General features: G+C 49.3%; 2 protein-coding genes across 2 annotated transcripts; both read left to right on the forward strand.

The window, feature by feature from the left end:
• Positions 1-1,665: 1,665 nt before the first annotated feature.
• On the forward strand, positions 1,666-8,044 carry KNSTRN (kinetochore localized astrin (SPAG5) binding protein). Its single transcript, XM_062623338.1, has 8 exons — positions 1,666-1,772; positions 3,847-3,979; positions 4,130-4,186; positions 4,341-4,440; positions 6,081-6,195; positions 6,516-6,577; positions 6,713-6,787; positions 7,677-8,044. The coding sequence occupies exons 1-8, from the start codon at positions 1,709-1,711 to the stop codon at positions 7,806-7,808; spliced, it is 738 nt and encodes a 245-aa protein (XP_062479322.1). The 5' UTR covers positions 1,666-1,708; the 3' UTR covers positions 7,809-8,044.
• Positions 8,045-8,138: 94 nt separating this feature from the next.
• Positions 8,139-25,611, forward strand: IVD (isovaleryl-CoA dehydrogenase). The gene is made up of 12 exons (XM_062623329.1): positions 8,139-8,298; positions 10,346-10,435; positions 12,330-12,381; positions 15,044-15,213; positions 17,402-17,495; positions 17,970-18,106; positions 19,191-19,287; positions 22,240-22,333; positions 23,357-23,438; positions 23,777-23,881; positions 24,688-24,760; positions 24,883-25,611. Exons 1-12 carry the CDS (start codon positions 8,167-8,169, stop codon positions 25,014-25,016), a joined length of 1,260 nt encoding a protein of 419 aa, XP_062479313.1. The 5' UTR covers positions 8,139-8,166; the 3' UTR covers positions 25,017-25,611.
• Positions 25,612-25,867: the final 256 nt, after the last annotated feature.

Raw genomic sequence — 25,867 nt, forward strand, 5'->3', positions numbered from 1 at the left:
GGGGGGAGAGAAAAAAACCCTGCAGCTACTGCAAATCTGGATATTAAGTGAAGAGTGTGTTGTTAATGAAGTTGTTTTCTATTGAATCAGAAACTACTTTATGTGAAGTGCAGGTTCACAGATCTCATCAGACAGTCCAGATGTTCTAAACCAACATCTGAGTTGGCACAGTCTCTTCCTGACCCTAGGGGGGAGGGCTGCAGAACCCAGCCCCCTGTTACTGTTCCCAGTAACACTTTCAGTCTGGTTTAATCAGCAGCAATTCCGGTACTGCCAAAGATGTTCGGTGTGAGCTTGCCCCTTTGAGAAGTGTCCTCGTCCCTCGGTGACTCAGGTGCTTCGTGTGTTCGTCTTCACAGGCTGTTTCCACTCGAGGCATTCCCCACAAGTGTGTAGCTCTCAATAAAGTTTATCTGGTGAAGCTTTACTTTTACATCTTCTTTTACGAGAAACGAGCAGGGAAACAAACACTTCCTTGCCTTGCTCTGTTGAACAACAGAAAACATTCTCTAGACAAGCTGACGTAAAATAAAGGCGTATGGCAAACTTTCCTAAACCTGAGTGATGCTTCATTTGCACCAACACCGAGATTCATTTTCTCCATCTTTCAATATGTGTTCCAGTATAACCACCAAAAGGAAAGCATACATCTGAACAAGATCTGCTCCCTCTGACACCCACAAGTAGTTTTTGGTGCTCTGTGGGAGACAGGCCACAGCTGCCTGATGTGCTTTGGGAATATGCCTTCTTACAGCGAATAACCACGTTTGAGATACACGACATGTTCAGCTTCACGTTTCCATGGTGCAGTCTTAACCCTGGGTGTCCTGGTGCTCCCATACTGGGTGTTCTGGTGCTCCCATACTGGGCGTTCTGGTGCTCCCATACTGGGCGTCCTGGTGCTCCCATACTGGGTGTTCTGGTGCTCCCATACTGGGTGTCCTGGTGCTCCCATACTGGGTGTCCTGGTGCTCCCATTCTGGGTGTTCTGGTGCTCCCATACTGGGTGTTCTGGTGCTCCCATACTGGGTGTCCTGGTGCTCCCATACTGGGTGTTCTGGCGCACCCATACTGGGTGTTCTGGTGCTCTGGTGCTCCCATTCTGGGTGTTCTGGTGCTCCCACACTGGTTCTGGTGGGTGTTTGGCAGCCGGAGCCACCCTCACGCCCTGGCCGAAACCCGCTCCACACCAGAGCTGTTGCTATTTGCGGGGATTCCTCACCCGTTTTGAACACTCTGCTGTAAACCGCTACAAAAATACCCAATAAAGTCCGTCAGCATTTTACACAGCGCCTCTTTTCGCCTTACAGCGCGTGTGAGGGGTAACGTAACCGCCTCAGACACAAGCAGCACTCCCCACACCCCGATGGCACAGGCGGGGAGGGCTCCACAGCCCAAAGCCCCTTGAGGGCTGCCCGAAGGCACAGTGCAAGGCAGCGGGAGCCCATGCCCGCCAGCAGCCGGCTCCCCTGCGGGCAGATGTGAAGGGAACCAGCTCCATCCTGCCCACGGAACCCGCCATGCCCGCGGCGCCCTCCCTGAGGTGACTGCCGCCAAGCCGCGCTCACACCCACCGCACTGCGCCTGCGCGCACTGCCCGCCGCGGCGCTGGCGGGAGGGGGGAGTTGGGTGGCTCTGCGCATGCGCACACCGCGGCCGTTACCGGCGGGCGCATTCAAACGGCGGCTGGCGGCGGAGCGCGGCCGCCATGAGCGCGGAGCCCTCCCGCATCCCCGTGTACAGCGCGCTGCACCGCGCAGCCCCGCACGCAGGTGCGTACCCGCCCCGGGGGCACGGAGCGCCCAGCGCTGCTCGCCCCGCGCCGCTGGTGTCCGGTCAGGCCCACGCGGCGGGGGGAGCGGTGCCGGTGGGGGAGCTCCGTTACCGCCTCGGCCTGGAGGCCGCGGTGAGGGCCGGTTGCAGGCTTTATTCAGCTGCCTTAAGGCTTCGGTTAATGCTTTGCTTGCTAAACGAGCAGCGCCGATGTTGCTGCATCACGGCTCAGCCACTTGGGCAAGCTCCGGAGCTGGGCCTAAGGAGGATGTGTCCCCACAGGGGATAATGATGCGCCTTTTGATACTGGTTACAGCGACTTAGACACGTGAGGCACCCAGGTTTAGTGCTAAAATCACGCGGCTAGTCTGTATCGGTGGAAACACCTCTGTTCCTGTAGTATAACTTGTGTACTTCAGAGGTCAGGACCCGGGATCCTTGGGGCCCTTCCAACCGGGTGTTCTGTGGTGCTGTACATGTGCTTATGGATAGGGCATTTGAATATACTCAACTGTGGGAGAGAAGCTTCCTGTCCCCGCGATATGGGCAAAGCTTTATATACTCAAACAGCTGTGGTTTTAAACCAAACAAACTTCATATATAGAAAGCTTGTTCTCAATAGTGTTATTTTAGAGGTGTTATCTACTCCTAGTGAATTGAAGTATGAAGCTCTCTTAACTGAGCTTCAAGTGGGCTGTGGGGTTTTTTGCTTCCACTACTGAAAAGCTTTGTTTAGAACCCTTTGGCATGATGTCTGCTTGATGCTGAGACCTCCTTTATTAACATAGAATCACAGAGTGGTTTGTGTTGGAGGGGAGCTTAAAGCTCCTCCAGCCCCAACCCCTTCCACTGGAGCAGCTTGCTCCAAGCCCCTGTGTCCAACCTGGCCTTGAGCACTGCCAGGGATGGGGCAGCCACAGCTTCTCTGGGCACCCTGTGCCAGCGCCTCAGCACCCTCCCAGGGAAGAGCTTCTGCCTAAGAGCTCAGCTCAGTCTCCCCTCGGGGAGGTTCAAGCCATTTCCCTTGGCCTGTCCCGCCAAAACCCCTCTCCAGGTTTCTTATAGCTCTTCCTTGGCTCAGCTGTAACAGGCATTTTTCTCCTTCATAGAAGCTGGTGCAGTGCTGTTTTTTTTGTTTTAGTCTCAGAACAACAGTGATAACACTGATGTTTTTAGTTGTTGCAAGTAGTGTTTACTCTGATCAAGGACTTTCCAATCTCAAGCTTTGCAGTGAGGGGGGACATAGGAAGCTGGGAGGAAGCAGAGACAAGATACCTGACCCAAACTAGCCAAAGGAGTATTCCATACCACAGCACATCATGCCCAGTATAGAAATGGGGGGAGTTACCCAGGAGGCCAGATCGCTGCGTGGGTCAGGCTGGGTATCAGTTTGCAGGTGGTGAGCAATTGTGTTGTGCACCGCTTGTGTTCATTGTTTTCTTTTCCTTTCCCCCCTTTTAGTTTTATAGTCTCTTCCCTTGTTATTTCCCTTATCGTTATTATTGGTGGTTGCAGTAGTGGTCTGTGTTATACCTTAGTTACTGGGCTGTTCTTATCTCAGTCCCTGGGATTTACATTCTTTCGATTCTTCACCCCATCCCTGCATGGTTCTGACTTACCGGCTCAGCTTAAAACATGACAGAGCCCTTTAGGCACTGGAGCTGCTCTCAGGTCTCCCCTTCAGGAGCCTTCTCTTCTCCAGGCTGACCCAGCCCAGCTCTTTCAGCCTGGCTCCAGAGCAGAGCTGCTCCAGCCCTAGCAGCATCTCCATAGCCTCCTCTGGACTCTGGATTATCACTTTCAAACTTTCCCTCACTATTGCTAGCCTGGTAACTGGGTTTTAACACTACTGTCTCACTTATCTGTGGCTTGTTCTGGACCCTTAATCCCATGTAACCTTTGAAGACCGCCCTTAGTTGTCACTACCTTAAAATGTCCATTCTAGGCAGACATAATTGTGATCCACCTCAAATTGAAGGTTTAAGATCTCCAGTAACTCTGTGTGTTCTGGTGCCCTGTTTTCAGCCATCGTTTGTAGGCCGTGGTGTTCTCACTGTTATCTTTTTCTTGCAGAAATGCAAATGGCTTTTTTGTCAAAGAAACAATGTGTCAGCAAAAGAACAGACCTGGAGTTCAACAAAGGTCCTGATTTTAACTTCAGCTCCAACATCCCAGCAGATGGTGTCTTCAAAGCGACAAGCCAAGGGTAAATAGAAGTAAAATATTGATGGATTTAGTACTTGGCAAATCTCCTAAAGCTGGCTGAGCATTCTGCAGAGTTTGTCAAACTAACAGACTCGGTAACATGCAAGGATGCAGTGGCCTTCTGGTAACTGTATTTTACCCATCTTTTAAGGTTGCCTAAATCTGCCAAGAAAGGGGAGCCGCTTTTAAAGAAGCCAGCTGCAAGAGGGTATGTTTCCTGTTAGTCTCCTTATGTAGTAATGCTCCCTTTTGGTCAGAAACAAGAGCAAATGCTTCAGAAAAGGGCATTTTTGTGGAAGCACAAGAGGAGGTGTGTACTACTGATAATTTTGCCTCTCAGTCTTTGATGTTTGACCCTACAGACCTCTCAACAGATACAAACTAGAAGCAGAGTTGAAGACCAAGAATCAGGTATTGGAAACAGCCAAGCAACAGCTACACTCCAAATTAACAGAAGCACAGGTAAGGAAAGGGGAAAATAAATCATTGAGGAAGTCTTATATTCTGATCCCTGCAGGGTCAGATCAAAGGGTTGTCTTGCTCCTTTTCCTGTCTTCATCAGAAGTCAGCAGAGTTCGGCTGGGTTTTCTCCTCTGACACGCGTGGTATCTGCTAGAACTTCTAGATCAGAATTGCTGCAGATGTGTTTGGATGGAGAGGGCATCCACATCAGTGTTAAATAGTCATCAGAGCTGTAATTCCATTTTAAACTCATTGTGGGAGAGTATTTCAAGTTCACAACTATACACTTGATTCAAGTTTTATTAAAATGGCCTTGATATTGCCAGATGCTTCTTAGTTACACCAAGAGAAACTGTAAATAATCACTTGCCACTGACAGTTTGAGGTCTGTTAGTTCTCTTTCTTATGTAGCTCCTAACATATGGTAGATAAACTATTCAATTTCCTTGTTCCTTTTGCCCCATGTCTCCCAGCTTTGTTAACCCCTCACACAGTGTAGTGTGAGAGCGCATATGGTACTGAAGATGTGTGTTCAGGGATGGGTATGGTCCTGTTTTGGTACAGAAGAACATTCTACCTGGATTTTGGTCACTGCTGGGCACTAAGTTTTACAGACAGTGTTCTTACTCTCTTCTGAGTATGTAACACAGAGCTCAGTTTATATCAGCTTATGTTTCCTCACTTGCTATCATGTCTGTTGGTGCCTGACCTTTCATTGCATTTCTCCTGCAAGTTTTGTCATGTCTGCTCAGCACTAGTGAGGCCAAACCTGGACTGTTGTGTCTGCTTCTGGGCTCCTGGTGCTGTGGAGGGAGTCCAGGAAAGGGCCACTTTGATGATCAAGGGACTGGAGGAAAGGCTGAGCGAGCTGGGACTCTTCAGTGGACTTTCTTGAATAGAGTTGAGATTGAGAATCGATGCCTCATTCTCTACCTCTTGCAGATTACTCTAGGACACTTAGCACAACTTCTGCCATGTGTAAGAAGCCCAGCTGGTAACCTTCAGCTGTAAAAGCTCACTTTATTTCCTAGCTCTCAACCCATTACTAATCCAGGAGATGATCATTCCTCTCATCTCACAGCTTGATTTCTTTAAGAGCCTTTGAGACCTACAAAATGTTCCAAAAGCTTCTGACGCCATCAGCTGGATCAGCCTAATCCATGTGCTTATTGATTCTCCTGGAGAATTGCATTACACTTGTGAGGTTGATCAGCTTAATCTGATTGCCTGGTAATACCTGAATTGTGTAAGGACTAATGCTAGGGCTTAACGAGTCTAAGAGGCCCTTTTCTTCCCAATGTTTATGTGCTCTTCAGTTCACCAAATGCCTGAATTATTTACAGATATGAGAGGGAGCATGAGAACAGCTATGCCAGCATTGCCTAAAAGGAATTTGTCTCTAGGATCCAATTTTTCCATTAATTATGATGACATGTGTACATGACAAATGTATTAATCCTGTCAAGAAGCAGGAGTAAGGATCTGCAAGAGACTAATATGCTGTGGTGCTTGGGACAAAGGGCAAGATCTAAGTCATGGTGTTAGTGGTATTGCCGCTGGTGTCACACTCGGTGTTACTGACTAATGAGGAGACAATCTCCTTGGAAACATGATTCACTTACAGCCTGTGTTAATGGCAGCGCATCATAAAGGGCCTAAAGGATGAGAAAGAAGGCCTGGTACAAGAAGTTGAGAAGTTCAAGAAACTTCAGGAGACTTGCATGGTGATTTTGGAAAGCAGAAACATTGATCCTGGTAAGGACCATGTGCCTCACATGCCATTCTGGTACTCGTGCTTTGAAACACATTTGGTTTTCACCCTATCATGACTCTTCATGAGACATTTGGACTCTGCTTCCTCATTAAGGGAATACTGTTGTAACTACAGGGGATTTTTTGTTTCCCCCCCCTAGGTTTAGAGAAAAAGCTGCTTCCTGGAGTAGACCATGTCCTGGATAAACATGGAAAATAATTTAATCTTTCTTGCTGTAGAAAACTCACTTTGCAATCATGTTAGTTCTTGCAGGCAAAGTTACCTGGGTCTTAGAGGTTCACTAATGCATCTCATACCTTAGTTACAGGCAGCACCATTTTGGAGGAGGAAGAAAAGACTCAGGAATGCCAGAGGCAGACAGCGGTAAGAAACTTCTGAAGTAGCACTAGGAGTTAAATGGGCTTTGAGGGGTCCATGTGCTGCTGCCTTTGTAGGAACAGCTGCTGAGAGCTCTGTTTATTTGCATTGTATTAAACTATTTTCCTTTTGGCTCTTCAGCTGTTAACAGAGAAGCTCATAGAAGATTTGAGGCTATTTAATCAAATGGCTGCAAAAGAAAATGAGAAACTTCAGGTAAGATGGTGACTTTGACTTGATCAGGTAACAAGCGCCTGGTGCTGAGTGAAATCCTGAGAGGTGTTTTGCTCCTGATCCCATTCTAGTCTCCAAATAACCAAGGCTGAAAGCCTGCAGTATTCAGCTTCTGGTGTAAATACATATTGAGAAGCTGTATGTATTACTGCCCTTCCAAATAGAGGGTTTAAAGCTGAGTTTATGGTGGTGGGGCAATGTTAATTCTCATCAAAGTCACTTCAGGTTGAATAATCTATGACTGAACTTGGAACAAGTTAGAAGGTGAACGTGATACTAAAGCATGAGAGCTTTCAAGTTAGACCCTGTCTGCTCTGAAGTGATGGATGTCAGCACTGGAAAGGGGCTCGCTCTGCTTAGACCAGCTCCTCTCAAGAGAGAGTTTCTTGAGGCTGTTTCAGGTGCTTGTAAGCACTCAGCAGAGCACTGATCCCTTCCAGTCTAATTGTTACATGGGAATTCAGGCGATTTGGGCTAACTTGGAACCTGTTGCATACCGAAGACCTCAGGCTCCCTGGGAAATCAGAGGTGTGAGCACACACAGCTTCAGTAGTATCGTCTATATACAGACCAAAATAGACATTAAATTGCAGTTCTACAATCCTAGTAAGACTTTGAAGAGCTAACCAGTGAAATCACTATTATACAAGACTGTATACAAGACTGACAAAACTTCAATTAGAGATAAATTGCCACTTTCCTCAAGGAACTGAGGTGAAAGACATGCCAATCAAGGTGGACTAATCCCAGTTTAGCTGGGGCTAAGACCCCGCTGAGGAGTTAAAATGCTTTAGCTGGACCTGTTTTACAACGTGGCTTTGCTGTTCAGTGCTTTGTTCATAAAACACAATGTACACTGACTTCTCTACAGACAGCAACAGTGAGGTGGGAAGCAGCGGAAGAAGAGAGGCAGTGCTCCCTGGAGCAGCATTCATCCTTCCAAGCATCCATGAAGGAGTGTTCAGTGGTCCTTGACCAGCTGGAGCTGCTCCTGGCTATGTGAGGAGTGAGGATGGACTGTACTGTCCGGTTTTGCTGGTTCACTCCCAGTTCAGTGGGCTCTCCTCGTCAGACCTCACTCTGACATTGGTGGTGAGAACTGATGCACCATCGCTGCTCCCGTGCCCCTCACGGTGCTCTCAACGCTCCCCTCACTGGTGAACGGCTCCTCCGTCCCGGGCTCTCGAAGTGTTGTGTCTATGTGTGTTTTTAATCCATTAAATACCGGCACGCTGCTGTCAGGCGCCTTTCCTTCCCCGAGGCAGCGCTGCCCGCGGGGTGCTACCGGAGCGCAGGGGCGGTCGCTCCCCTCCTCCGGGGCTGAGCCGCGCTTGCGCGCCGGGGTCGGCCGGGGGGTAGCCATGGCGGCGGCGGTGCTCGGGCGGGCGGTGGCCGGTGCGGGGCTCCGGCAGAGGCTGCGGCTGCTGCGGCGGGGCTGCGCGGGGCTGGCGGTGGACGACACGGTGAACGGGCTGAGCGCCGAGCAGCGCCAGGTAAGGGCCGGCGCCGCCGCCGCGGGCAACGGGGCCGAGCGCGCCACCCCCGGGGGTGTGACGGGGCCGGCGGGCGGTGATTGGCTGCGGCTGTGGGCAGCCGGCCTATCCGCGGGCGCGCAGAGGGGGCGCTGCGGTGGTCACGGCGCGCCCCGGACACGTGTCAGTGGGGAGCCGGGACCCGATGGAAGGCAGAGCCGGGTATCTCCGGCTTTTCCTCGTCGGGGAACGCGCCTCTTCACGGTGAAATACCGCATAACGAAGCACCGGAGGAGTCCACGGCGTTCACGATGGGCCGGTTTGGTCAGAAGTAGGGTCCGAATGGTTTGGGGTGGAAGGGACCTTGAAGATCATTTAGTTCCCGTCCCCTGCCGTGGGCAAGGACACCTTCCCCTAGACCAGTTCCTTGTAGATATATGATCAGCTTTGAGTATATTTGGTAATACAAGCAATCAGAAATACAGTCATCAGAGAAGCAAATTTGGCCTCGTCAGATCCTCACAGAAGAAGTGTTGCAGCTTTTCTAGTTTGTTCTCTTGCCCAATAGGAGACCTCGAGGTTTAGAGTGATAGTTCACAGCTTTACTGTTCTCCTCTGTGTTCAATAGCCCCCTGGCGCTAGCTATTACACCACTTGCTCCCTGCTGTCCAGGGCATGGAGTGAAAGGCAGTGCCTTCCAAAGGGCTGATCCAGACAGGCTTCTGCAATGAAACTGTTTTCCCTGGTGCTTTTTAGCCCTGGAGCTGTAGCCTTATTTTCCAGATAATTATGGCAGTGCAAGCATAGGGATGTACAAAATAAACGTAACCATTCTTATTTCTTTCTTACTACAGATTTACTCTTTGCCAGGTTTGTCATCATGGTTTATAGCCTCAAATTAACTTGATGTTTCTTTGTGCTTCTATATTCAGCACATGTAAAAGGAGGAAAATATTCTTGTAGCTCGTACCTACCTGGTGGAAAAACTAAAAAAGGATCAGAAATAGATATTCAGTAATGTCAAACTGAGAATTAATGGTTAAAATCTGAATTGGCTGCTTTAACCTGGCTTAGAGTATCAGGGATGCCCGTCTGAGTCTGGCCATCAGTCTTTAATTGATAAAGATGTTTTAATTATGGCTTTTAAGCTTTATTCCCAAGTTTACTGCCTTCAGCTTTGTTGCAGTGGAAACAGATGTAATGTGGTTTGGTTTTGTTTAAAGCTTTTAAGTCTATCAGTGAGGGCAAAACTCATTCTGTGGTACCAGAACCCAAGGCCAGGGTAGCCACAGAAATGAAGATATCTTGTTCATTGCAAAAAAGGGGATGCTTTGGTTGTGGGGTTGGGAAGGGCAGAGAAGCTTGGGCATGTTTTGGGTTGTTGCTTCTGCCCCTTCGACATGTTCTGGTTAAGCAGCAGAGGGTTTCAGTCTCTAAAACTGTTCCTTCACCAGCATTAATCTGTGGGAATAAAGAACCAAAAGGGAAAGGGGATTATTAAGCTTTACCTATAAAGCTCTAGGCAGTTTTTAAATCTTCATATGAAACCCACTTCAGCTATTGTATGTAATTTCTTAGGATGTCTGCAGAATACACATATGTAAGTGTTTAGACTTTAGAACTTAGAAAAAGATTTTAACGCTTGGAATGCTTATTAGAGGCATCTGCTTAAAATTAAATGAAACTATAAGCAGCTACTGAGTGGAGTTAATGCATTATAAACTCTGCTCATCAGCTTTCAAAGTCTCCTGCCCAAAAACATTCCCTAAAACTCTCGTGTGGGCATGAGTTTTGTAACATTTGCTCATGCTGGGGTAAGATTGTTAAGGTTAAATGCTGGGAGGAACTTGTACGGGAACTTAAGTACATCAGTATCTTCTCCTTAAAACACTAAAGGGGCTTTCAAATGGTCTAGAAACCTGCAGCATTGATTTCCTTATGGGCTTGTGCTTCTGGGTTTGGGATCCTGGAGTTGCCTGGCAGGGAATGTTGGCAGTATCCTAGGGAAGAAGATGACAATATATTGACGAGATGTAACGTACGTGTTTCTCCTCATCTCTTTTCCCAGCTTAGACAGACCATGACAAAGTTCTGTCAAGAGCATTTGGCTCCCAAGGCCCAACAGATTGACCAGGAAAACGAATTCAAAGACATGCGGGCAAGTATTTCATGTGTGCATCTCATATAGCTGGTAGTGAAAGCGTGTCTGTGCTTTGATCTGTGCAGTGATCCAGACACAGCATCCCAGCCACACCACAGCAACATGTGCAGTAACTTTTCAACCTTGGAAGTCGTAGAAAACCCAGGTTTTGATTTCCTCTTTTGTTAACAACCTTCAGCAACCTGGGGCAGAACCCAGGCAGGGTGTGTTTAAAAGGGATTGACAATGGTCTTGTTTGGATTCTTATCGTAGTATTCCTGCTTGGCTCTGCTCAGGCTCCCTCTCTAATGGGTGCTTTGTGTTCTCCTAGCCAGGAGCCTTTCTTGACTGGCTGAGTTCCCTCTCAAACTCATGGTGAAAATCTTGTGTGCAAATGGTGAAATGCAGCGTTTGAGTCGAGCTGAAACTTGCCTTCCTGATAAACCCAGCGGAGTCTGTGCCACGGGCTGCTTTGATTGATGAAAACGAGACATCTAACTATTGGTTTTCATAAGCTCCACAAGACTTGAAAAGCTCAGAACATCTGCTCGGATTTCCCAGGGCTCTGATGTTGATGTTTTCAGGGCTGGATGTGCAGCTTTGAAGTGAAGTGTATAAATTTAGCCTGGTGCACCAGATGTCATCTGGAGCTATTAAATAATGCTTTTTGAAGTCTCCAGGGACTATTCACTGATAATTATCTTATTGCTGGACACCGGGGCCATCTGACAAGCATTTACTTGTGTGTCTATCGCATAGTGGAGGAGAGGCAGAGAGAGATGGCCCCTCCAGGATGTGGTCCTCCCTGGTGACACCTTTTGCTACTGCATTATATCTTCCTACTCCGTGATGCCATGTGCCAGGCACAGCTGATGTGTGTGTCCCTCATCAGGCAGTTGCTCTGTACCTCCATTGTGTGGCTGTCACCTGAGCAGTGGCATTGCCACTGATAAATCTGGGTAATGGACAAATAGAGGAGTTGGCAGTCAAGGAGGACAGCTTGTCCTCTAGCAGTGAACTTTGTAGCATGCGTGTTCAGCCATGCAAAACTCAGTAGTGCTATTCAATCCCTATGTGTGTCCTGAGAACCTACAGGTCCTTGAGTGGCCCTTGTGGATTGATCTCCTTTAGCTTCACAAATCTAAGGTGGTTACAAGTTCTCTGTTATGGTCACCTTTAGTGACTTCTCTAGTACCATCGTCAAGGCAGGAACCACCTCTACCTGCCCTGGCTGCAGCATTCCCCTTTTTCATCTCTCCTAAGAGGGCTTTCTGGGCTTTAGTTACCAGTTTCTGCTTTACTAGAAGAGTTTTAAAGTGCCAGCAAATAGCAACTCTCATATATATATATATATATGATTGCAGTCACTGTAATACATATATATATCTCCAGGGTTTCATCCATGGATAGCTTCTGCTAACTGCTATTTGCAGCACAGCAGGCTGATAGGCCTACGCAATGCTGCTAAAACAGTGACAAGGATGTGTGGGATAAAAGACAAGCATAAATTTAAGTCATAACATCCTAAAGAATCCTTAGCAAGAGATAGTCTGTGAAAGCCTGGACGCGCTGGTTTTAAATTAATGGGAGGGTTTGAGTCATCAAAGTTCTCCTTAACCAGGACAACCAGTTACATCTCAGGCCCTGTCCTTCCAGAGTTAAGTTTAGGCTTGTGAATTTTCACTGAATTCAACAGGCTCCTCTCCTGTGGAGCATAACTGATGTCCTGAAGTCTGCCTGGGCTCCTAGTCCCAAGGATGGAGGTGCTCATGCAGGAGGAATTAGGTATCAATGCATTTATCTCTGAGATATCACCAGGATAAGGTAAACTGATGAGTCCAGTGAGTTACCTGGGACAATTTCCTATGCCAGTGCCCTGAGCCTGCACTGATTGCTTGTTCTGTATTTGTAGGAGTTTTGGAAGAAGCTCGGGGCACTGGGAGTTCTGGGGATCACGGCTCCTGGTAAGTCTGCTCCCACCTTTCTCCAAACCAAGCAGGCTGCTGTGAACTCGCCCTTTCCAGTTCATAGCAACGTGTCTGTGATGGGATGTCCAGTTCATCCAGGAGCTTCCAGCTTTTTAAACGCTCTCCCACAACTTCTGCTATTCTTCACTGCCTCAGAGTCCTTGTTCCTTGTTAGACTCCTGGATGAGTACAAAATGCCTCTTACCATTGTAAAAGCACTCTTCAGGAGTGGTTTCTCCAGCTATAAGCCACTCAAACGCGTTTGCATCTCTCTACTATGAAGCATTTACTCAAGTTTTGGAGAACAAGAGCTAGAGATAAAGGTATCCTAGAGCAAGCATCCATCTCTAATGGGAGAAGTTAAAGGCTCTAAAACAACCCCCTGGAAAGCTGTGATAACTAATGGTGAGCCTACCCCATCCAACCAGTCAGAAAGAATCGGGGTAAATCTTATTCAGCCTCCCCCAGGTTAGCTGAAAAGTGTTTTGATTCATGTTAGAGCTGACGGAGGCTGCTGTGGTCATGCTGAATGCACTAACACAGTGTAATGAGGAGAAGCCCTTAGTGCAGAAAAGCGGGCAATGGGGCCTTTATTTCCCCATCGTAAAGTCTCTGCTTCTAGATGCGTGTGTGCAAAGGCTTGTGCAGCGGCAGGCTGAATAGCAATGCCTCCGAATAATGCCTCTGCGTTTCTTTCAGTGCCACCGAGTCTGCTTGAAAGAGTCTGGATTTCTGTTTGCCCAATTTACTGCTGCTCCTGTTTTTTCTCACTCTTACCTTCTTTCTTCTTTGATGTTGTGCCTGAGGCTTACAGCAGTTTCCCACACTATAAATAAGCTATCCCCTCCCGAGTCCTGTCCTTTTTGATTTCCTCCACCATTTACCCTGCAAACCCTCCTATGCCCAGCAGTTTTGCCCTGCTTTTTGATTGTAGAGTTGTGTGCGCTTGCTTTGTTGGCATTGGTTTTGTTGTGGGAGGTGGAGGCTGGGATTTAGGATGTGAAGATAATGTGAAAACTTATGCGGGCGTATGCTCAGTTAAATGGCGTGTTTGGGCACCAGTGGCTCAAATCTGTTAAAGGAGCATTTTAAACAGCAGTGCTTTCTGTTTTCTTCTTAAAACTAATACAACTCTGTTGGTTTGTAATTTTACGGTTGTTTTATTAAGACCTGTGTTAGGAAATGCAAATACTGAAGCTACCATGCAACGATAATATAGGCATGTCATATAAAGTAGTTGTGAAAGGGCAGCATCGTTCTAAATCACCCTGTGATTTGTATTGCACAAGAAGCTGTCTGGCAGGATTATTTTCTTGTACCTCTTGCAGTACAACATGATCCTAGGCCAGTATTGCTTATGGCAGGCAGTTACCTTTCCTATCTCGAGGCACTAGCACTAAGCCCATCATTCTGTAGGACTGGATTGAAAACTCCTGGTTTGGCATATGTAAGAAATGGTTAAACCTGTCAGTTAGGGCTTGGATAGTAGAAGCCTAAACTCTGATTTGTGATGGAGAGGTAATGTCAAAGGATAAAGAGCCCTGCAGATAAAGACAGGAGTCAGAATGAGTGACATGGGAGGAAAGGTTGTGCTGCTTTGCTGCATTAGGGGCAGTAGCCCTCCCCGAGCCCAGGTTACACACTCAGCTCTTTGGTCACTCTAGACTTACAAACACATTTGCTGTCACCATTATTGCTGCTCACTTCCAGCATTCACACTGATGACCAGTAAGTGCTCCCAGATGGACTCCCTGACTCCTTTGCAGTGTTTCTGTCCTCCTGTTTTAGTTCTCCTCGTAGCACTGCAACCGCTTGCTTCTTGCCTGTAGAACAAAGCTTTTACAGGAGGATATGCCTGTGTTTGTGTGTATGTATCTGTATATACACGTATATATTTATGTAGGCTGTCAGCTCCTCAAAGCCATTCTGCATTTCTCAGCCTCCTCTCTTTTTCCCTGCCTTCCCTCTCTCCCTGTTCTGTTGTGTGCCTTTAATCTTCACCACCAGTTTAAGCACTCACCATGCCTAGCTAGATCCCAGCTACAGTGCTGCTGCTGCTCTGTCTCACTTCATCCTCTCTTGAAATCCACATCCTTGCTAGTGCTGAATTGCAGCAGTTACACTTATGGATCATTCTCCTTCTGAATCAGCCACCCATCAAAGAGCTGGTCTTCTGCACATGTAGGGGCTTAGAAAAGTCCCTGGTGCCCCACTTATTGAGCAGTTTGAGAGGTCCTTGTTATGACAGACATGCACGGCCCTTTACAGACTTTGCCTGTGTCCTTTTGTCCTCTCACCTAATACAGGTTGCCACTTGGTGATTTCATCTTGATGGTAATATGGAGGTTGCAAGACAGACTCATTATTGTGCAGGTGTTGGCAGCATGTTTTAGATGTATCCTAATGCACCTTTTGTGCAGAAAATTATGATGTACAAGTAAATTATTGGTTATGCTGAAGAAATAATACCACTGATACGGAAACTGAAATCAGAGGAGATGGGGAAAGCCAGAGGTGCTCAGCTCAGGGACAGTGTCAGTCAAAGCCAGAAGCTCTCTTGTGTCTTGGATCTCATTCAGGACTGCTCCCAACCCTGGGATCTTGTGCACGTGTGACATACGCCACGGTGCTTAACGTGAGGTTTCTCTCCTCTTTTCAGTGGAATATGGTGGCTCTGCTTTGGGGTACCTGGACCACGTGCTGGTGATGGAGGAGATCTCTCGTGCATCAGCGGCTGTTGGGCTCAGTTACGGTGCCCACTCAAACCTCTGCATCAACCAGCTGGTGCGTAACGGCAGTGAGGCCCAGAAGGAGAAGTACTTGCCCAAGGTGTGTGGCTGGAAGAGGGGGGGAGGCTGGGAAGCATTTGTGTTTGGGTTCATGCAGAGATGGGCCTCTTTCACAGCATGGCCCATGTTAAGCACTAACTGATTTCAGTCACCCACCCTTAGGGAATACACTACTTGCCAAATTTGCCCTTCATTTTTGTCCTATTAATCCACATTATAGAATCATAGAATAGTCAGGGTTGAAAAGGACCTTAAGATCGTCCAGTTCCAACCCCCTGCCATGGGCAGGGACACCTCACACTAAACCATGGCACCCAAGGCTTCGTCCAGCCTGGCCTTTGAACACTGCCAGGGATGGAGCATTCACAACCTCCCTGGGCAACCCATTCCAGTGCCTCACCACCCTCACAAGAAAGAATTTCCTCCTTAGATCCAATCTAAACTTCTCCTGTTTCAGTTTGAACCCGTTACCCCTTGTCCTGTCACTGCAGTCCCTAATGAAGAGTCCCTCCCCAGCATCCCTATAGGCCCCCTTCAGACACTGGAAGCTGCTCTGAGGTCTCCCTGCAGCCTTCTCTTCTCCAGGCTGAACAGCCCCAACTTCCTCAGCCTATCTTCATACGGGAGGTGCTCCAGTCCCCTGAGCATCCTCGTGGCCTCCTCTGGACTTGTTCCAACAGTTCCATGTCCTTTTTATGTTGAGGACACCAGAACTGCACACAATGCTCCAGGTGAGGTCTCACGAGAGCAGAGCAGAGGGGCAGGATCACCTCCTTGGACCTGCTGGTCACGCTCCTTTGGATGCAGCCCAGGACACGGTTGGTTTCTGGGCTGTGAGCGCACACTGAAGCCGGCTCATGTTCATTTTCTCATCAACCAACACCCCCAAGTCCTTCTCCTTGGGCTGCTCTGAATCTCTTCTCTGCCCAACCTGTAGCTGGGCCTGGGATTGCTCCGACCCAGGTGTAGGACCTTGCACTTGGCATGGTTAAACTTCATGAGGTTGGCATCAGCCCATTCTGTGTTGAAGTCCGTGTTGACATCTCCCGGTCTGTGCTGAGGTCCATGTCTGTAGGCAGCATAGTCCAGCTCTCTGGAGCTGTGTTACCAAATGAGGCTTTGAGGTGACACTGGGTGATATTCTTCCAAATTCCAAAGCGTTTTGAGAGTTCTGAATGAAAGTCACTGCTTTCCTATTTTATACTCTCCATTTCCCACTGCCCAAATGCCTGGTTTGCCTTGCTAGTTAGCTGCACATGGAACTTCTTCATTTGGGGCAGTGATGTTTGTGACATGTTAAAGAGATTTCAGTTTCCAAATGCATGGAAACACTTAGCCAGGACATTGAGTCCCAGCTACTGAAATGATCAGCACCAGAAACTTGATTTAAACCACATGCAAAGTCCAGTGGCGCTTCCTCAAAGCAGCCTGCTCATATGTAACCTTCAGTTGTCCTCATTGCTGCTCCAGTGTATATTAATGCCCTCATTCACTGCCTTTCAATGGGGCTTGTGATCACTGTGGTTCTTGTCATGGTTCATGACAGACCACTGGTTTTGAGCAGATCATGGAGACTTCTGTAGGAGTGCAGTGATGGATTGAGTTGGTTCAATGTGTATCTTAAGCATTGAGTCTGGTTTTAAAAAGCTAAGAGATCAAAAGGAGGAGAGGATGGATTAAAGTGCACAGGGAGGAAAAAAGAAGTAAGGAGGAAAGGGCAGGATGAAAGAACAGTGAAGAGAAGGCAACAGCCTGGTATGAGCAGGCGCAGAAGGAAGGTGTCCAGACACTATTGCAGTGTGAGTGTGGGAGGACTGGGCAGTGAGAACATTGCTAAGAACTTTGCAATCTCTCTTCACCCCCCTCCTTTTGTGTTTAACAGCTCTTGTTGATGTAAAAGGGCAGTCACCAGATGCAGCACAAGGAGCTTGTGGAAGGCTTATGGCTGCCTGCATGGTTCTCTGCCACCTTCCTGGAGGTGGTGTTGTGTAAGCAGGGCTCTGCTCATCTCGCTCATCCTTCTCATCCCACTGGGCTCTGGATCTGCTCCCTCAGCACAGGGAGCTCTCTGCCTGGACTCTGTCAGGACCAGCAGCTCTCACGTGTGGTTCTCACATAGAACAGCTACTGTGGAGGTTCAGTGCAGTAAAAAACCACCCCAAAGCAGCTAAAGAGGGAACAGAAACACTGCTGCTTTCTCTCGTTCTTATATTTGTCTTTTCTTCCAGCTAATCAGCGGGGAGCACATTGGAGCCTTAGCAATGAGTGAACCCAATGCTGGATCTGATGTTGTGTCCATGAAGCTGAAGGCAGATAAGAAAGGTAAAGCCTGTCGAGTGCTGCCTGGACAGATAGCTGGTGTCAGTAGCGGCCCCTGTAAACTCAGATTAACCTCCCCAGCACCACTGGGTTACAGTGCTTAGCACTGGGTATAGCAGGTGGTGTTTGCAGGCTTGGGCTGCCTCCCAGGAGGTTTAGTGTGGGATAAAGGCAGGGAGTGAAGACACGAAGCGGATGGTTGAAGGACTTGTGGTTGTGGAAGCTGGTGGTATGATGGAACTGGTGGTAGGTGCCTTGCTTTGTCAGGCATTTGTTAAACCATCTTTAGGCTCCAGGAACTAAAGAAATGAGTTTTCTTCAGCCTGGGAAGGGTTTGTACATGGTGTTTGGGGGGCATTAAAGAGCATCCTTGGAGGGCATTAAGGAGCATCCTTGGAGCCTGCCTTGAAATAGGTGGAGGGAGGAGATAGGTGTTGCTCTTTCCTGAGCTAACAGGTTACTGCTCTTTGCTCCTAGGAGACTACTTTGTTTTGAATGGGAACAAGTTTTGGATCACCAATGGGCCAGATGCAGATGTTCTCATCGTTTATGCTAAAACCGATGTTAACGCTGTTCCAGCCTCCCGAGGTATAACAGCGTTCATTGTGGAGAGGGTAGGTCTGATAATGCTCACAGGCTTCTTGCAGTGTGCTTTGTGAACTGAACTCCTTCCCCCTAACTGGCTCCTGTAGAAGCCACTTGAATGTCTTTCTATAGCTGAATTGCATAGACCCATATCCAAGCATGTAGCAAGTCTTTAGGGCCAGAAATGTAGAGAGAATGGACAAGATTCTAATACAAAAGGGTTTGCTTGTTGCCAAAAATTGTCAGAGCTATTGTCCTACTATGCCTTTATCTAACTTAGTGTGGGAGGGGTTTAGTTTTGGTTTGGGGTATTTTTAAGCAAAGACATTAAAATAGCTTTATTCATTTCTTTCCCCCCATTTCCTTGCACTGCCCCCTTGGAATCCAAAGCAGAGCCTGCCAAAGGGAGCAGAAACAGGCTGTTCAATAGGAGCCCTTGGAAAACAGGAGTCTATTGGGTTTTTTTCTTCCCTCCTAATTATTTGAGGCTATGCTACACACAGCTCTCACCACAGGGAGGATAGGAAGCTGTAATAAAGTAAATGGCACTTGAAATATAAAATCTCAGCGATCAGTGAACCATCTGATGGACTTAACCTGACTTAGAGATTGGAATGGCTGAGTTACTGGCAAAATAACCCTTACTCCAGGAGAGTCAGTGTTGGCTGCTGTGCCCATAATTCATTTGTTTAATACTTATGCACATTAGAAAACGGGTGCACTCAGCTCATATGTGCCCCCACGTGCACGTGTTTCTCTGCTCATCTGCTTCCTTTGCACTTTGCTTTGACTCCTTGCAGGTACCCTACACATGTTCCTGTAGTCAGGGCACTTTAGAATCATAAAATCAGAGAATCAGAGAATAGTCAGGGTTGGAAAGGACCTTAAGATCATCCAGTTCCAGCCCCCTGCCATGGGCAGGGACACCTCACACTAAACCATGGCACCCAAGGCTCTGTCCAACCTGGCCTTGAACACTGCCAGGGATGGAGCATTCACAACCTCCCTGGGCAACCCATTCCAGTGCCTCACCACCCTCACAGGAAAGAAAAAGCTCTCTGGGGTCTCTCAGAGCTCAGATCTCAGATGTGGTTTTACTGCTTGGCTTGGCAGGGAATGCCAGGTTTCAGCACAGCCCAGAAGCTCGACAAGCTGGGGATGAGAGGCTCTAATACCTGTGAGCTCATCTTTGAAGACTGCAAGATCCCAGGTGAGCTGGGCTCCACTCCGGGCAGTAGGAGTGTGGTGGTTTCCTGTCTTCATCAGATAAAGGGGAGCACTAATTGCAGGCCTGTTTGGGCTCTGCAGATGGCTATCTGCTGGTTGGCAGCATTGCAGGAGAGCTGGTGAAACTGCACAAGGGCAGTCAATGAGCACATCCCGTGCTGGGTCACTCCTCCTCCACCTGACTCTCACCCACTGCTTCTGCAAAGCCTTGGTGAGCCTTCCAAAGAAACTTGTTTGTTTCCATTAGAGCTCCTCATCTCCTGTCTAGGAGAGAGCTCATTTGCCTTGACATTCTCCCCCCCAAATCACTGGAGGTTATCCAACAGACTTTTGGGTTGCCTGCGACAACTGAGTCCTTGATGGGGGTCAGTGCTGTTAGTTACTACAGCAGGAGCCACTGTAATGGCCATTTCTGTTACTCCAGTGGCTATTTTTGTAGGTAGAATGACCTTCTCCATAGGGCAGGTGGAGGAGGCACCTTATCAGAACTCAGGAAAATCCTAATTGCTTATCTGCAAAGCAAGTGACTCTCCTGCTCCCCGGGCACCAAAGGCTGCTCTGCAGGAAGTGGAAGAGTTTCAGCTGCAGCCTGACATTTCTGACTTCACTGGGTCCCTCTGCTCCGAGATCAGTCTTCACACCATCTCCTGGGCAATCACCATCCAGAGCAGCAGGTTCTCATGGTAACGGGATTCCCATTTCCTCATAACTCAGAGCAGCACATCGCTGCAGTGTTGGCTTTGCACTCTGGCTCTTAATGCTGCTTCTGATCTCCTGCCTTGGAAGCTGAGCCCGTTTGATGCCATCTCCTGTGTCTGCAGGATGATTCTTTCAGATCAAGATGCCTCTGGCACTGCAATTCCATCCACTTCCACATGGGTTTTCTGCCAGCCTGGCCTGGGTTCAGCAGTAGCAGTCACTTTTCTCCTTCTTAGTAGCTGGTGCAGCGCTGTGGTTTTGACTCTCAGCCTGGGAGCAGCGCTGATAACACCGATGGTTTTAGTTGCTGCTCAGTAATGTTTACTCTGACCAAGGACTTTGTGAGTCTCGTGCTCTGCCAGCGAAGAAGGGAAGCTGGGAGGAAGCAGAGACAGGACACCTGACCCAAACTGACCAAAGAGGTATTCCATACCACAGCACGTCATGGCCACTCTGTAAACTGGGGGCAGTTACCCAGAAGGGTTAGATCACTGCTCGGTCAGGCTGGGTATCAGTCGGTGGGTGGTGAGCGGTTGTACTCTCTTCCCTTGTTATTTCCCTTATCATTGTTGTTAGTGGTGGTAGCAGCAGTGGTTTGTGTTATACCTTAGTTACTGGGCTGCTCTTATCTCAACCCGTGGGGGTTACATGCTTTCCATTCTCCTCCCCATCCCTCCGGGAGCAGGGAGTGGAAGGGGGGGCAGTGAGCGAGCGGCTGCATGGTTCTGGGTTGCTGGCTGGGTTTAAACCACGACACAGCCACGCTGCAGTGAGCGGCTGGTGGCTTTCCCGTAGATGGTGTTGGCCATGGGTGCAGTCAGTCGTGTTGCACTGGTGAAGGTTCAGAGCCCCAGCAGTTCTATTTACTCACATTTTCTTGCTGTGATGCACAACCAGCAGCTCTGCCCATCTCGTGCAGTCAGCAGCTTGTCCTTCAGCTCATGTACCTATCCATCCCTTCTCCCTGGGATGCAGTGAAGTGTTCAGGCTCTCCAGTGCTTTAGCTGTGAGCTGTCATTACTCACCAGCAGCTTTGTCACTTTATGATTACTGATGCTGGCGTTTATGTTCTGTTCCTCAAAGTAATGTTTGCTATTAGTGTTTTTCTGTCTCGTCTGGGGGCTTTGGAGCTTCATTCTTCTTCTTCCTCTTTCTACCTCCAGCATCATGATGCTGGCCCTGCAGAGGCTGCACTTCTCCATATGCTACATCAACGTGCTCTTCAGCAAGCAGGAGACAATGGGGTCCGTGAGCTTCTGCCACTGAAAACCAGATTATTTCTTTCAGGAGACAGTCTGCATGTGTCCGTGTCCCGTCTCATTTTCACTTTGCATATCGCACCTCTCAGATCTCTTGTGATCAAAGCCTGAAGCATGTGTCAGCTCTCCTGTGTGGCGTGATCAGTGCATAATCTGTCCATCTACAAAGCACAGTTGTGAGGCTTCAAGTTCTTCCCTGATTGGAAGAGTACAGCCTTGCTGAGATGAGCTTTTTGTTCCTGCTTCTCTTTGTGTACTTGTTAACAGCAGCGTGTGCTTCAGCTTGTCCCAAAGCGAAGCAGTTTCTCAGCCCATTATCTAATGTGGCCATTTTCAGGTCCCGTTGTCACAGGAATAAGGCTTGTCTTTTAAACCCACTTATAACAACTGCAGTGTTCCGCTCAGCCCCTTCACAGGAAGGGGGGAAATGACTGTGTTCTCCCCTCTCAGACTCATACACACCGCTCCAATGTGGTAAGTGCTGAGCTTTGCCTGTGAAGCTTCAGTTCCTGTGCTGGGAATGCTGAGAGGTGACCCAAGCACATCAGAGCAGGATTTGCATTCATTCCAGAGCAGTGTTCAGTAGTCACCAGCTGGCAACGCTGCCAGTTTGGGTTAGATACAACCCAATGGGATGGTGAAGGGGGTCCCAGGCTGTTAAGTCTCCTGTTCTTGTTGGCACAAATGCTGAGCTCTCCTCTGGAGAGCATCTCCCTCTGTAGAGAACTGGCAAGAGAATAGCACTGATCGCTGATGTGATTCATAACCCTTTGCTGCCTTTTCCCTTCGGGCTTTGATTGGATTGGGAAGACTGCAGTGGTAGGGAGTATACATCCAGCTCATCCTCAGTGTTTCCAGCCAAAAAGGAAGGTGAATCAGACTGAAGCCTGAATCTTCTTCCCAGTGACCCCAGGCCTCTGACAACAGCAGAGCTTGGTTTTGCACACGAGTAAATCACTTCCCTTTGCCAATTGCAGCTGAAAATGTCCTGGGAGCACTGAGCAAAGGAGTCTACGTTCTGATGAGTGGATTGGACCTGGAGAGGCTCGTGCTGTCCGGGGGGCCGCTGGGGTAAGGCTCTGTCATCTCTTGCAAGGCCAGATCCTTCACAGTCACCCAGCGCAGGGTCTGCAGCTGGGGATGGAGCTCCCAGTGGAGAGCTGGGACACGGGGCAGGTTCTGAGGGGAGAGCAGAGGCTGGAGCAGGGAGATGCCGTAGCTGCTGAGTGCTCCCGGAGGGAGCTCGGCTCAGCACTGCCAGGCAGCCTCAGCTTGCTCTGTGTGGGCTCCACCTTCCCTGTCGCTCTCCCCATGCAGTCTGAAAGCACGGCTGTGGAGCACCCACCGAGGGGCAGGGGATGGAAGCAGCCAAGCCAGAGAGGCAGTTTGCAGGCCTCTGCCTCCCAGTGCAGCACCGGCCACAGCCCCTCCGCAACGGGCTTTGGGATAGACTGGGCTTGACAGAAGCCTTTCCAGAGGTGGTGGATGTGCCTTGGTCCCCAGCTGCTGAGGGGGGTGTGTGTCCCTCCAGCGTGTGTTACCCTGGGAATAACCAGCTCCTTTGTGTTACTGAAGCCTTCAAATCCAAAGCACTCTCCAGATTGTCACATACCCCTGGCCTGGGTAAAGGCTTTGCTCTTCATTTACCACTTCTTAAGCTCCCCAGTAATTACTTTGACCCTACAGTCCCTTTGTCCCCCCTTTTGGGGCTCTGTCCTAATCCTCATGTGGAAAGACCATCTCCCACAAAGCAGAAGGAGGATTTTGTACCCTTCTTGTTCTTGCCCATGGCTAGCACTCGAGTTGGTGGCCTCTGGAGATGCGAGGCAGCACAAGGCTGCAGCCATGAGAAAGCTCTGCAGCTCAGTGCCCTGAATGAAGAAGGTAAGACTTTACCACAAGATGTCCCAAAAGAGCAGCATGTCGAGCACTAGGGAATAAAATAGGACCTTTGTGTTTCACTCTTTGTGGGGCTCTAGGAAGGCAGCAGCGTCTCAGTTTAGGGCTGAGAAGCTTTTTGCCTTAGCTTGTGCTTCCAAGGTTTAATTATTATTAAGTAATAGTTGTGTTGTTTTCCTTATCCTGTGCTTTTAGGCTCATGCAAGCTGTCCTTGACCACGCAATTCCATACCTGCATGTAAGGGAAGCCTTTGGGCAGAAGATTGGCCACTTCCAGGTGAGGCAGAAAGGGAATTGGATGGGTTTTGTTGCCTTGCTCTTCTCTTTTAAACTGAGGAGACAAAGAGCTCTGTCACGGGAGGCTTTGTACGGAGTTTGTGCTGGGGATGCGCGACGTGGTGAGAAGGTGAAAGGATCTCCGGGGTGGGTGAGGGACTGGGGCTGACGTTGGGAGCTTGTGGATTGGCACGGCCTCCAGCTCCATCGTGTGCCTGCTGAACGCGGGTCTTCTGAGCTCTCTGGTTTCTCTGGAGAGGAAGGGGTGAGCCCCAGCTGGTGCAGGAATCAATCTTCCCCTCGCTCCTGTTGGCATCCCTCTTGTCTCCCTCAATGCAGCTCATGCAGGGCAAGATGGCCGATATGTACACGCGCCTGATGGCCTGTCGGCAGTACGTCTACAACGTGGCCAAGGCCTGTGACCAGGGCCACTTCAACGCCAAGGTGAGCTCACCTCTGCCTGCGGGAGCCCCTTTCCCTTTGGTCCCACGTCATGGGCAGGGTGCCGGCTCTGTGCTGGGGTTCAGCTCACTCGCTCGCAGCAAAAAGGGCTGCTTTTTTCCACCCCAAATGGAACGAAAACCTTGTTCTGCAGATTTAGCAGCTTCAGGAGGTGTTTAGTGGAAGCCCAGGCACAATGTCATGGCTGTTATAAGAGGCTGTAGCAGTCATGCCGAGGTGGAGTCATCTCCCCAACCAGCACTGCCACCGCATCTCTCAAAGGAGAGGAGCGAGCGTTTAACAGAGCACAGAGCCCTGCATCCCAAATCAGTTCACATTGGCCTCCTGTGGGTCTGATGTGAGAGCCCACACCATGCACTCTATTTATTTGGTTTATGTTTTCTCTCTTCATGTGGCCTTTCCAGACCCACCACGAGTGTTCTGGAGTGACAGAATGACCCCTGCAGCTTCTTGCTTGCTGGGGAATGAATCCTGAACCTTTGTGATCCAGGGGCTGACCGCAGGCTTCTTAGCAGATGTCCGTAGAGTAATGGCAAGGTCAGAGCAACATTTAGATGGGACACAGGCAGGGTGCTGAGGCGCTGGCACAGGGTGCCCAGAGAAGCTGTGGCTGCCCCATCCCTGCAGTGCTCAAGGCCAGGTTGGACACAGGCTTGGAGCAAGCTGCTCCAGTGGAAGGGGTCCCTGCAGGGGTTGGAGCTGGAGGCTTTAAGGTTCAAACCCAAACCATTCTGTATGTCCATGAGGTGACACCTTTCCTGCCCGTCATCACTGTGGTTCTCCTTTAGGACTGTGCTGGGGTGATCCTGTACTCGGCAGAGTGCGCTACGCAGGTGGCTCTGGATGGGATTCAGTGCCTGGGTAAGTCACTGGCAGTGATTGCTTCTGTGAGTGATTGCTGGAGAGAGCCAGGAGCAGTTCTGTGTCCTGTCCCACCTCAGAGCAGGGAGGAGAAATGACTTCTGGCTTCTTTTTGCCTGCAGGTGGGAACGGTTACATCAATGACTATCCCATGGGGCGCTTCCTGCGGGATGCCAAGCTCTATGAGATAGGGGCAGGCACCAGTGAAGTGCGCAGGCTCGTCATTGGCAGGGCTTTTAATGCCACGTTCAAGTAACACCCACCAGTGGAGGCACAGCACCCTGACCACCACGAGGCCTTTGGCTATAGAGGCTGCAGCGCACAACTCTTCTTCCTTCTGCTTCTGATTCTGGGATGGCCACTTGCGGACTCTCTTCTGCCTGGTCTGCAGGCGCATGCTGCTGGACTGGACTGACAAAGTGAATCAGATGGAAGGAAGAGTGGTTTTCCTCCTCTCATGATCATCCTGACTCATCCTGGTCGTAAGCCATCCTGTTCCTCAGCATTTCAGGGCTGAGCTTCATCCAGGGGACATGCCACCACCAAAGCAGGCTGGTGAGCACCGTGCCTGAAAGCAGAGGCACAGGAAGTCAACCCAAGCCCCCCCCCCAAATGCACAACGAGGGGATGATTTTGTTCTTTAAAACAACCAGTGCCGTTTAATAGCAAGTGCTCAGCACACTGCCACTGGGAGGTGAAATTGCCCATCGTGACCTTCCAACGGGATTAATAACTTCTATTCTGGGAGCTCGACGCCAACCACATCGTGGGGGTGGCTGTCACGAACACTCACTCATCGATGCACAAGCAGCGGTTTAGGTGATGAGCCCTAAAACCTTGTTAAAACACCACATCTGTTTCTTTCCTACTGCCTTCCCTATCCCTCTGCCACGGCCACACAGCCCCGAGCTGCCGTGATTGACTGCCGCCCGCTGGGTTATTCAGCCAGAGGTGTCAGCATCCATCATTGTGGGAACAGTTAAAGCTCAGACCTGCATTGTGACACCCGTGAATGGGGCAGGCAGGAGGAGGTTGACTTTTGGGGTTGGGGTTATTTGGTATTTTCCTTTCTGGAGGTTGTTCTTTTGGCAACAGCAGCGCTCACGT

Source organism: Pezoporus occidentalis, unplaced genomic scaffold (assembly GCF_034315485.1).
Source record: "Pezoporus occidentalis ecotype Australia unplaced genomic scaffold, CSIRO_AGI_Poc_V1 ctg250, whole genome shotgun sequence".
Lineage (NCBI taxonomy): Eukaryota > Metazoa > Chordata > Aves > Psittaciformes > Psittacidae > Pezoporus > Pezoporus occidentalis.

What these genes read in the sequence shown, in the direction of transcription:
- KNSTRN (XM_062623338.1), top strand. Translation starts at nt 1,709, where the DNA reads ATGAGCGCGGAGCCCTCCCGCATCCCCGTGTACAGCGCGCTGCACCGC. An exon ending in TTCAAAGCGACAAGCCAAGG is followed by an intron (nt 3,980 to 4,129) that starts GTAAATAGAAGT and finishes CCATCTTTTAAG; the next exon opens with GTTGCCTAAATCTGCCAAGA. An exon ending in CCAAATTAACAGAAGCACAG is followed by an intron (nt 4,441 to 6,080) that starts GTAAGGAAAGGG and finishes TGTTAATGGCAG; the next exon opens with CGCATCATAAAGGGCCTAAA.
- IVD (XM_062623329.1), top strand. Translation starts at nt 8,167, where the DNA reads ATGGCGGCGGCGGTGCTCGGGCGGGCGGTGGCCGGTGCGGGGCTCCGG. An exon ending in TGAGCGCCGAGCAGCGCCAG is followed by an intron (nt 8,299 to 10,345) that starts GTAAGGGCCGGC and finishes CTCTTTTCCCAG; the next exon opens with CTTAGACAGACCATGACAAA. An exon ending in TCTGGGGATCACGGCTCCTG is followed by an intron (nt 12,382 to 15,043) that starts GTAAGTCTGCTC and finishes TCCTCTTTTCAG; the next exon opens with TGGAATATGGTGGCTCTGCT.